Source organism: Xiphophorus hellerii, chromosome 15 (assembly GCF_003331165.1).
Source record: "Xiphophorus hellerii strain 12219 chromosome 15, Xiphophorus_hellerii-4.1, whole genome shotgun sequence".
Taxonomy (NCBI): domain Eukaryota; kingdom Metazoa; phylum Chordata; class Actinopteri; order Cyprinodontiformes; family Poeciliidae; genus Xiphophorus; species Xiphophorus hellerii.
The window spans coordinates 5,661,542-5,672,889 of NC_045686.1; the positions used below are offsets into that span (position 1 = coordinate 5,661,542).

At 47.1% G+C, this 11,348-nt stretch overlaps 1 protein-coding gene across 3 annotated transcripts; it reads left to right on the forward strand.

Annotated features, from left to right (window-relative positions):
* The first annotated feature begins 313 nt into the window (after nucleotides 1-313).
* bub1 (BUB1 mitotic checkpoint serine/threonine kinase) lies at nucleotides 314-10,969 on the forward strand. Of its 3 annotated transcripts, XM_032584844.1 has the most exons (24): nucleotides 314-504; nucleotides 615-674; nucleotides 1,626-1,767; nucleotides 2,400-2,596; nucleotides 2,831-2,871; nucleotides 2,950-3,008; nucleotides 3,076-3,125; nucleotides 3,194-3,378; nucleotides 3,519-3,631; nucleotides 3,762-4,003; nucleotides 4,081-4,121; nucleotides 4,197-4,316; nucleotides 4,963-5,073; nucleotides 5,155-5,233; nucleotides 5,559-5,637; nucleotides 5,730-5,898; nucleotides 5,990-6,056; nucleotides 7,618-8,240; nucleotides 8,717-8,817; nucleotides 8,951-9,112; nucleotides 9,204-9,361; nucleotides 9,440-9,617; nucleotides 10,447-10,553; nucleotides 10,624-10,969. In XM_032584844.1, the coding sequence occupies exons 1-24, from the start codon at nucleotides 482-484 to the stop codon at nucleotides 10,817-10,819; spliced, it is 3,303 nt and encodes a 1,100-aa protein (XP_032440735.1). In that variant the 5' UTR covers nucleotides 314-481; the 3' UTR covers nucleotides 10,820-10,969. The 3 variants fall into 3 exon arrangements, with proteins under 3 accessions (XP_032440735.1, XP_032440736.1, XP_032440737.1); XM_032584845.1 differs by lacking the exons at nucleotides 9,440-9,617; nucleotides 10,447-10,553; nucleotides 10,624-10,969 and having other exon boundaries at nucleotides 8,717-8,869; nucleotides 9,204-9,349; XM_032584846.1 differs by lacking the exons at nucleotides 314-504; nucleotides 615-674; nucleotides 1,626-1,767; nucleotides 2,400-2,596; nucleotides 2,831-2,871 and having other exon boundaries at nucleotides 3,194-3,391.
* The last annotated feature ends 379 nt before the right edge of the window (nucleotides 10,970-11,348 follow it).

Below are 11,348 nucleotides of genomic sequence, written 5' to 3' on the forward strand. Positions count from 1 at the left end.
AAGACTTTTGAAAGTGAAAGCTAGTAAAATAAACAAAAAGCCCTGTGACAGGATTCAGGAGGAAGGACAAGTTATCTGTATTTTATCATTTTACTGATTAGTCCATGAAAAATTCTTGACTGTCACTTTAATTAAAAAAAAATTGTAATTGATTTATTTTATTTTGACTCGATGTATTTTACTTTGTGATTTTTAAAAATTATTTTGGTTTATTTTAAGCCAGTTTTGTTTGTACTGACAAGAACCTCCGCAATTCAGTACGTCACTTCCTGTTTCTCATCAGGGGCGTGCCTTATATGCATTGTTGGACGCTCATTGGTTGAGCGCGAAATTTCAAACGTAACAGGAACAGAGCCAGCAACAGGAATTGTTATTGTAGTTAAAGTGCTAAAAACAATTCAAACTTTACACAGTAATATAATCTCTGTTTATCCATAAGGTGAATCTATTAATAGTGAGTCAAGTTTTAGCCCGGGCTGAGATGGATATCGCTTCATATTTACGGTAAAAACGCTAGCCCGAGTTAGCCTCCTGTAGCTAATACCAGTTATTAGCTATATTTTGGACGCTGGGCTTTCCTCCTTAAAGTTGTCTCCATATTTCCCCATTTTTAGGTGTTTTGAAGAAAGTTTGGCCTCCTACAGCGGAGACGACCCGCTGGATCCGTGGGACAGGTAAGTATTTCCGCTAATTCTGCTGTTTTAATCTGAACCGAGGTAGGTTAGTACTTCAGACACACAGTACAGACCAAAGGTTTGGACACACAGTTGTGTCCAAACCTTTGGTCTGTACTGTATAAATGAGCTTGAATTCAAAATCAATTTCTCTTCAGCTTTAAATAATAAAATCTTGTCTGATCAGATGAGTTAATTCAGCCGCTAGGAAGTCTCCTCTGATTTTTGTGGAACAATTTGGAATCCTGACAGCTTTAATCTAGAGGTGGAGAAAATGGGTCTTAAAAACTAGAAAAGACGCAACAAATTTCTGAAAATGAACGATTTTATTTATCATAAAATAGTACAGGCCATTTTTTTTTTTATTTCAGTGAAGGTTTTGAGGTAGCCTTGACTTTAATTCAGTCTTGAATATATTTATATAAACAGACACATCCATGAAATGTGTCTCAGCAACAACACAAAATGAAACCAACAATATAAGCCAGATTCAGCAGAATTTTCAACATAATAATGCAAGTTTGTTCTCTCAGAAACCAATACGCTTTAATTTTGTAATGACCGCTCAACAGTAGAACTGGAAGATATTTTAAATAACCAAAATAACACACAATAACCAAAAACGATAGATAAAACGGAAATATAACCACACACAGGTGAAACCACAAATAAAGTGGATTATTATGTCTCAGTGGAAAATTTGCATTGGAAAATATTAATCATCTGAATTGAAATCAAGCTCATTTTAATTTATTTATGCGATTAACTGATTGTTTATTGCTACAGGCTAAAGAAGTTCAAATTACGTTGCACAAGCTCACATAAATACAGTAAAGAATGCAAAGAAGTCTAATAAATAAATACAAAATCAGTTGAACAAAATATTTGTCTGCTGCCCCAGAGAAACGTTGCTTGCTGTGTTTGTGACTTTTCCGTTCTCGGGTCCTGCAGGTTTGTGGACTTCCTGGAGCAGAGGCAGCCAGCAGGGGGCAGCAGTGAGATGTCCGTGGTGTTTAACGCGCTGGTCCAAAGATTCCTCAACGTGGATCAATATGCCAACGACGTCCGCTACGTCAACTACTGCATCAGATGTGTAAGTCAGACTCATTGTTCCGGCGCTGAGCAGCAGGACCGAACCGCTCATCCTAATTGGTTCGAGTTACTTAGAGCTAACTAGAAGTAGTTAGAGCTAGTTACCTCAAACAGCGAGAGTGTCCTTTAAGTTTACTGATGGAGAAAGATGGAGGTGTGAATTAGTGAGTTTTAGGTTAGCTTGATGAATCTGAATGTTTTCATTAAAATTCAACCAGCAGTTTATTAATCAGATGAGACCAATTCATATTCTGAATCCAGTCACAGATTTACTGAACTGAAATTGTTCCTGGAGCCAGAAGGACGCTTCCTTCCTTCCTTCCTTCCTTCCTTCCTTCCTTCCTTCCTTCCTTCCTTCCTTCCTTCCTTCCTTCCTTCCTTCCTTCCTTCCTTCCTTCCTTCCTTCCTTCCTTCCTTCCTTCCTTCCTTCCTTCTTTCCTTGTTTCCTTCCTTCCTTGTTTCCTTCATTCTTTGTTCCTTGTTTCCTTCCTTCCTTCTTTAGTATCTCAGTCTTCTGCAGATTTAATTGAATCAGGTTTTCAGTGGACCATGATGAAGGTCCGGTTCTGTTGTCATCCCTGGCGCTGGAAGCTGTTGCATTGCTCAGGTTTCCATGGAAACCGTGTCTTCCAGGCCAGTTACTGCGCGGACCCCGCCACCCTGTACGCTCACGTCTTCAGTCGCGGCGTAGGCAGCAGGACGGCGGCTCTGTACCTGGCCTGGGCTCGGCACTTTGAGCAGAAGGGAATGAAGGATCAGGCTGATGCCGTTTACCTGAAGGCTCTGGAGAACCAGGCCCAGCCGGCGGACACGCTGCTCCACGAGTACAGGTGAGTACAGCTAAAGCGCTAAACCAACACTGTTTGTAGAAGAAGCTAATGCTAAAGCACTACACCAACATGGCATTTTGAGAATGCTAATGCGCTAACCTGAAATAACATCTTTTCTTTAAAGACTACAACCCTTTAATTTCAAGCTGAAAATTAGCTCTGCTGTTAGCGTATTAGCAGATTAGCGGAGGTTTGCTGAGTGCAGTTTATGCTGATGTGAAGTGTGACCTGCAGGCAGTTCCAGAGCAGAACCAGAACCGAGCCTCCAGCGTCCGGTGAGAGTCTGTCGACCCGATTCTCTCATGACGCCATGTTGGATCAGCTGCTGATTCTTCCTGTGTTTCATTGGACAGGAGCCCGAGTCCCTCTGCAGAACTCCCAGCTGACCAATCAGATGTCTCCCCAGAAAAAGGTTCCTGTCTGTTACTGTTTGCAACGGTAGCACCAGTATGACCCACTAAACCTCTGGTTCTGTCCAGGCCGCCGCTGATTCTCCATCCAAACTGCCTCTGAGAAGAACCGTCACGACGTAAGTCCTCTGAGCTCGTTAGTCCTGGTCTTAACGAGGCGTCCGCTCACTTGTGGTGTGGTCCGCAGCGTGTCCCGCCCCGAGACGTCGGGGACACAACCGTCCAGTCAGGATGCCGCCGCCCCAACGGTCTCCGAGTACAGCGAGGATGCGTTGGTCCACGACGGCGTCGAGTTCTGCTTCGAAGAGGTCCGGGCCGAGAAATACTTCAGGAAGATCCGGGAGAGGCAGGAGTGGGGGCGGAGTGAGAAGAGTAAGAACCCGGCGTTCCCTGAGACGGGAAGTGACCCGTTTCTCCCTGAGACAGGAAGTGACCCGTTTCTCCCTGAGACACGAAGTGACCAGTTTCTCCCTGAGACAGGAAGTGACCCGTTTCTTGTGTTGTCCTTGCAGTGCAGCGGCAGCTGTGGCAGCAGGAGCAGGAGGTGCAGAGGCTGCAGAGCATGCTGCAGCAGGTCAACCAGAGCCTGCAGGCCTGTGGAGGATCTCCCTGCACAACGCTGCAGGTCACCATGGAGATGGAGTGCCGGCCGCCTTTCTCTCTTTCTCTCCGCCTTCTGCGTTTCTATTCCTTCCTCTGTCTGTCTCATCGTGTGACCTTTGACCCAGGTAACCTGGTGATGTTTCCCCCTCCAGGCCTCTGCTGCTCCCTTCATCTTCTCCTCCTCCTCTCGTTCCCGTCGCTCCGTCGGTCGGGGGCTTCTCTCCGACCTCAGCCTGATCAAGGAGGCTGCCGGTACCGGTTCTGGTTCTGAGGCGACCCGCCTTCTCCCCTTCCTGTCCGACTGCAGTGGCGCAGCAGAACCTCAGGCTCCCGGGTCATCAGCCCAGAGGAACCCGGAAGCCCGTCGGCCCGGCGGGCTCGGCGCGGCGCCGCTGTGAGTACCTGATGACCTCCGGAGGGGAAACTCGCACGACTTCCTCAAACTCTCTGACCCTCCATATTTCCCATCAGGCATTGCGGTCTGGTACCAGAACCTGAGGAGAAGCTTGATGGTGAGTGATCATCGCCCTCCTCCTTCTTCCTGCTCTTCATCCTCCTCATCATCCTCTTCTTCTTCATCGTTCCAGTGTCTCAGGGAGGAGCAGCCAACGTCTCCCACGTCACGCCCAACTCCTCTCTGGGCTTCGTCCAGGCCACGCCCTCCAGGGCGCTGCCGTCGCCCACCGTCAACACGCGGGAGGCCCTGGGTGAGCGCCCGGCTCTGGGGCCTCATGCATAAAGCGGCGTGCTCACAAAAAATTTGCATATTTTACGCACAAGTCGGCATGTATAAAAATTAACTTTGCGTTAAAGTTTGCGTAAATATACGCAAACGTTTTCACTGGCGTGAAAATGTGCAGCAGCCACACAAACTTTACCTGTGAACAATAATAAACTATAAACATGCATTTACAGGATCTCTTTATTTTTTTAGTTTTTTAATTTGGATTTTTTTTCTTTAAAATGTATTTTTATTTTTGTGAGGTGACATTATCTGTCCTCAAAGTGCCTTTTAAATAAAATATACAATTATTATTATTATTATAAATACTTATTCTGCTATAGACAAGGTCGTTGCCATGGTTACTGCTTCACACAGCGACAGACCTCCTGGTATTTATACTAATTTACATTGATATGTATTTATGGAGGCGACAGGCGGAGCAGCAGCTGCTCTGTTTCTGCAAATTAGGATTAATAAAGGAAACCTTCGAGGCCACGGATTTATGCATCCCAGTTTTTTTGAGCCGCATTTTAATACATTTTTCCGCACGAAAAGTTTTAGAGTGAAAACTGCTCAGTGTTTTATGCATGAGGCCCCAGGTTCTGGTTCTGACCCGTTGTTCCCTCTAGGCGTCATCATGAACATGTTCCAGGCTCCGACCTTCCTGGACGACCCATTCCAGGGAGCCTCCATGCTGCACCCGGCTGCTGCTGAACCCGACCCGGACCTGGAGACCGGCGGTAAACGTTCTGGATCTGTAGAACTGCAGGCCGGTTCTGGTAAGCCCGGTTCTGACCTGTTCTCTCCTTCATTGGTCACAGTGGTCCCGCTGGTACCGGAGCCGCCGGCCGCCGCCCCGTTCACCATCTTCCAGGATTTTGAAGACAAAGAGAACGGCAGGTAAACCTTCCTCCTCTTCCTCATCATCAGAGGCTCCTGGAGTCTACTTAAAGAGACAGTACCGTCCTGTGACCCTTCCTTACTTCCTTGTTCCCTTCCTTACTTCCTTGTTGCCTTCCTTACTTCCTTGTTCTCTTCCTTTCTGTTTTGATCTGTCTTGTTCTTGATTTCCTTTCCTAGTCATTGATCTTTGGATCATCTTTCCTTCTGTCTCTGGATGCTCTGCAGCTGGAAGGATTCAAGCTCCTACTTTTTCAGTTTTGGACATTTATCATCTGTAACCATGGTAACACATGGACTGATTTGATGTTTTTGTTTCCTTCAGCGCCGCGGTTCCGTTTGAGAGGTCCAAACCGGCCAGGGCTCTGACAGAACTCGGCAGGCCGAGAGCGGACAGACCCAACGTGAGTTTGGGACAGTTGTTGGGAATCTCCGGCGGTTCTGGTCCAGCTGGTGCTGGCGGTTGTCGGGCTGAATCTCTGTCCGTGTCCACCAGGAGACGCCGTCGGAGCTGATCCCAGACGAGAGCACCATGTGGGGCGCGCGCCACAACTCGCTGGCCGCCTGTCCCAACAGCACCACCGACTTCGCCCCGCTGGCCCAGTTCGTCTCCACACCGTTCACTCACAAAACGCCGTTCAGCGGTGGCTTCTTCCTGGCTGAAGGTACCGGCGGAGGCTCCGCCTCCTCCTCCTCCTCCTCCTCCTCCTCCATGATGCTTCACTGGATGAGGCTCTGATTCTGATGTTCCTGCAGAGAATAACGGAGACGGCGGCGACGCTGACGAAAACGTCTTCATCAGATGGCAGACGAATAAACTCAGGTGAGCCAACATGGGGGTCACAACCTGTAGGAGGGTTGCAGAGGTACTGCAATGGGGTCGTGAGATTTTCTGTATGTTTTTATTGAAGGTTTTGACTTTAAATACACATTAACATGAATCCAACATGAAACAAATTGATAGAGGTGTGATCACATTGGTTTGTTTTGATTAAAGTGTAACTAAAACCCAAATTAAGTTTTTTTGCAGATAAAGTGTAAATTGGTACTTAAGGATCCGATCTTTGTTTCTGTGCACATTTTGACATTTTCCTGTAAATGTGTTTAGTTCTGCAATATTTGGCCTAAACCTGCCTGAGTGCTGCCACCTTGTGGTCGAAGTGTGGTACTGCAGTTGAATTTTCCCATTGGTTCCTCCGGTCCAGCTTGGTTGATGTCGACATCACACAGCTTCCCTCCGACCCGCCGACCTTTTTTTATAAGGAAAAAAAGTTGCTAGATTTGTCATGTGAATCACTTTTTCTTTTTTTAAAGAGTTGCTAAATTTGTTGCTATTTTCTTTTCGAAATAATAGGTGGATTTGTCAAAACAAGTTACTAGATTTATCACGAGTCACTTTTTTTTAAAGTAGTTAGTTTTTGTTTTTTTTACCCCTCCAGGGGGTCTTTTTTGTGGGCTCTAGTGTCCCTTATATGACAGTAGGCTGACAGGAAACGGGGAAGGAGAGGGGGGAAGACATGCAGCAAATATCGTCGGGTCCGGGAGTCGAACCCGCAACGGCTGCGTTGAGGACTCAAGGCCTCCAAATATGGGTCGCACTGTCCCCTACGCCACCACGGCACGCCCAAAAGTAGTTAGTTTTTAAAAAAAAAATTAAGTTTCTAGATTTGTTATTAATTGCTTTTTTGAAAGAAAGTTGCTAGATCTGTTGCTAGTAATTTTTTGTGAAAAGAGTCTTGAAAGGGTCTAAAAATTTGCTAAATATATCAACAAAGTTGCTAAATTAGTGACTGTACTTCACCTTGCCCTGACCACAGTCCCGCTTGGCCGGTTCTTCAGAGTTGTTTTCTGGTTCAAAGGTGAAAGTATATTGAATTTGGGCGTTGTACCAAGTATCACCACATGGTGGCGGTGCTTCCGATTGCCTCTGTTGCCTCGTTTGCCAGTAGAAGACAACAAGCAGGAAAGTGTCTTGGTCTTATTTTAGTTTAATTCCAGGTTGCTAGCGTCAACCAACCACATGAATATGATTCACAGAAAGTTTTTATCATCTAATATTTGTCGAATGGAGACGATTTTTTTGAGAGACAAATAATCGTCCAACTTTGTTAGCATTTTGGCCCTAGCATGCTGGTTGCTTCCCTAGCTTAGCAGCTACGTGCTAAGCCGTTAGCAGTGATTGTAGCTGCTACAGCAGCGGAAATGAATGTGAAATGAGCACATTAAGTTTGTTCATCAAACACTTAATGAACACAATGAGTGAGTAAAAACGTTCATTTTGTTAAAAGTTTATGCAAAATAATGTTTTTCTTTAATAAAAAGGTGAAATAAAGAAGCTGTGTGTTATTGGTATTAAGTGAAAGATGGTGTTGGTTCTCCCTCAGCCCCATCATGGAGCAGAGTCCAGCCGATGACGCGGCGTCGGAGGCGGCCGGCGCTCCGCTGCTGCCGTCCTCAGCGCGGCAGGGTACCATCATGGCCGACGGCTTCGGCTCCTCCTGCCTCAGCATGACGCAGCCACCGCCGCCTGCCCTGCTCTCCTTCAGGGACCAGACGCTCTGCCCGGCCGAGGCCTCCGGGGCCGCCGGGTGGGAGGCCAGCCCTATGCAGAACCCACTCAGACCTAGCAGAGAACCGTTTCAGATCCTGGAGGACCCAGAGAGGCCCGGCAGCCCAGAACCAGACCAGAACCTGCTCGGTGACGTTCCCATGAGCCCGCAGTGCGCCCCCACGGCAAGCCGGCTGGACATCAGGAGTCCCGACTCCTCAGCGGAGCCGGACCTGGATGCCTTCCTGAGTCCCTGCCGACCCAGTTCGGCCAGAACCCGGGATGTCCCCATGAGCCCGGCGGCGCCCGGCGGCCTCTGGCTGGTGTCCAACCCCTGGGACGCCGACCGGATCTCGGACCTGCTGTCCCGGCTCCGCCCACCGCTGACCTCTCACCCCTGCTGCTACAGCTGGCCCTGCGCCGTCCCCAGCATCGGCCCCAAGAACACCCTCAGCCTGGGTAGGACCAGCGGGGTCAGAGGTCACAGCCTGAACCGCTCACATCACATAATGAGTCAAACCAACATAAGCAGCAAATAAACAGCTGAAAAGTGTGGCATGTGCCTGAATTCACACCCTGATGTTTTTAGGGTGAAAGAGTTCCTGCTGGTATCAAATAAAGGAGCTCAGGTCTGATCTGATTGGCTCACACCTGACACGGTGGTGGCAGCATCATGCCTTAGTTTAGATCAGAGCAGAACGGCCTAGTCAAAGATCTGATTCGACTAAGAATCTGCAGAACGACATGAAAGCTGAGTCTGACTGAGCTGCAGATGATATAAACCCGTTCCACACTTTTCAGATTTTTAGCAGTAAATTGTTAAACGACGTTTTAATTTCCAGCTGACAGAAAATCAGTTAAATCTAATAAACAGGGAAGATGTGGAAACTTTGAGTAGGACCTTCTCAGACATCCTGCTGTCTCTCGTCCTGCAGGATCGTCGTCCCTCAGAGTGGACGCCGTCCTCGGACAGGGAGCCTTTGCCACGGTCTTCCAGGCCACCGACCCCGCGACCTCTGACAGGATGGTGCTGAAGGTCAGGAGGGGGCGCCCCGCACCACTTCTTGCTCTCCTTTCCTCTGTCCTTGGTTCCTTCTTCAGCTCATATTAGCTTTCCTCACTTCCTTTTATTTCCTCCTTTCTATGTTATAATTTCCTGTCTTCTGCAGGTGCAGAAACCGGCCAATCCCTGGGAGTTTTACATCAACACCTGTCTGGACGCCCGCCTGCCTCCTTCTGTGCGCCACCTGTTGGGCAGCATCCGCTCCGCTCACCTGTTCCTGGACGGCAGCATCATGCTGGGGGAGCTGCACAACTACGGCACCCTGCTGGTGCGTCGCGGCCCGCGTGCCGACACAGCGTTTCCTGTGGTAACGCTCCGTGTCGCTGCGGTAACGCTCCTGTATTTTTTTCTCGCTGCAGAACGCCGTTAACCTGTTCCGGGCGCAGAGCGTCAAGGTGATGCCGCCGCCGCTCGTGCTTCACTTCGCCGTCTGCATCCTGCACACCGTGGAGCAGCTGCACGCCGCGCACATCATCCACGCCGACATCAAACCTGACAACTTCCTGCTGGGAGAGAGGTGTGTCCGTCTGCTGGTTCTGGTTCTGGTTCCGGTTCTGGTTCCGGCCCGTCTGACGCCGTCGTCCCGCCCCTGCAGGTTCCTGGAGAACCGGTGCTTCGACGCTGACGGCGTGGACCACGGCCTCGTTCTCATCGACCTGGGTCAGAGCATCGACATGGCGTTGTTCCCAGAATGCACTGCGTTCACCGCCAGGTGTCTGACATCCGGCTTCCAGTGCACTGAGATGCTGAGTGGGAAACCCTGGAGCTACCAGGTAGAGGGGCGGGGCTTGAGGAGGGGCGGAGCTGAAATTTGACTGGGTCTGCCATTAACCCTAAAGGAGATTTATTAAAGATCTAATTAATCAATAATAAGAAATGAAAGAAAACTAAAAGTCAGAACTGCATGAAAAAAACATTTACTTATTCGTGATAATGTTTACCAGTTTACATTCATTTATTCTCATATTTATTTATTGTTATATTTTATTATTATTTTTATTTAATTATTATAATATTGTTATAGTGAGGTTTGGTAAAACTTTCTGCATCAATTTATTAACTATATTTATTACACACATTTACATTGTTATTGATATTTATTGATCATTTTAATCTTTAATTTACATTTATTTTATATTTCTTCACTTACTGATTGGTTGGTAAATGTTTATCAGTTTGTATTCATTTATCTTTTAATGTAAATATTTAATATTTTTTAAAATGTATTTCTTGATTATTAATATTTTTATTTCTTAATATAATTATATTTTAATGGAACTGGACACATCTGGTCACATTTCTATAATAACACTTCAAAGTGATGAATCCACTGCACTGATTGGCTGAGCTGTGGCGGTCCGACCAATCAGAACCAGAGCTTCCACGTTAAACAGCCAATGAGTTAAAGGCAGTCCGAGATGAACCAGTCAGAGAAAAGTTTGATCTTTGACCCTCAGAATGATTTCTGAACTAGATTAAAAAGTCAAAGCTAAATTATTGGCTACAGATTAATTCTGGTACAGAGTGAACTCTGGGTTCTGGTCATCAGAACCACCAGAACCCGGACCAGGGTGTGAATGTAAATCTGCTCTGTGTTTGCAGACGGATTACTTTGGGATCGCGGGAACCGTCTACTGCCTGCTGTTTGGGACCTACATGCAGGTCGTTAACGAGGGCGGCGTCTGGCAGACCAATGGCATCTTCAGACGGTAACCCGATCACCTCCGGTCCCTCTGGATCCGGCTCGGTTCTCCCCCTAACTGCTCCCTCTCCCTCCAGGAAACCCCACGCCGACCTGTGGCTGGACTTCTTCCACACGCTGCTCAACGTGCCGGACTGCGGCGCTCTGCCCAGCCTGCAGGGCCTCCGCCGCCGCCTGGCCGCCGTCCTGCAGCAGCACTACAGGAGCAAGCTAGCTACGCTAAAGAGCCACCTGGTGGTGCAGCTGATGGAGAACCACCGGGCCCGCAGGTGATCCTGTGGAGAACCACTGGATCACACAGACTGGTTTCAGTTAATCACACCATCTGTAAATATCTTCTTTTTTTTATGGGCTTCATTTTGCAGTGGTGTGAAATTACTCTTATGTTGTTGATGACAATAAAATGTGTTGGAGTCTTGTTGATTTTTGTGTTTCTGCTTCAAACGGACCTGAGTGGCAGCATATTGTCCCAATCCAGTTAAAATCGCAGAGGGAAATGTTTCAGGATTTCAGTTCTGATGGTTCTGGCTCATAAAAAACAAGAATTTAGTCTTAGATGATTGTAATATTTTAGCAGATCAGCAAAAAATGCTATGGTCATTAATGAAAAATACATTTTGTTTGAGAAACTTGTCTTACATGCAATGCTTTCTAAATTCTAGTGAAGTAAAGATAAATCATTAAATGAGAAATGTTTTTGTTTAATTAAGACCATTAAATAAGGCTTTTATTCTGAAATTTTACCCGTTATCATGTAGGAATTTGGATTTGATTTAAAACAACTTCATGTTTTATCAGAATT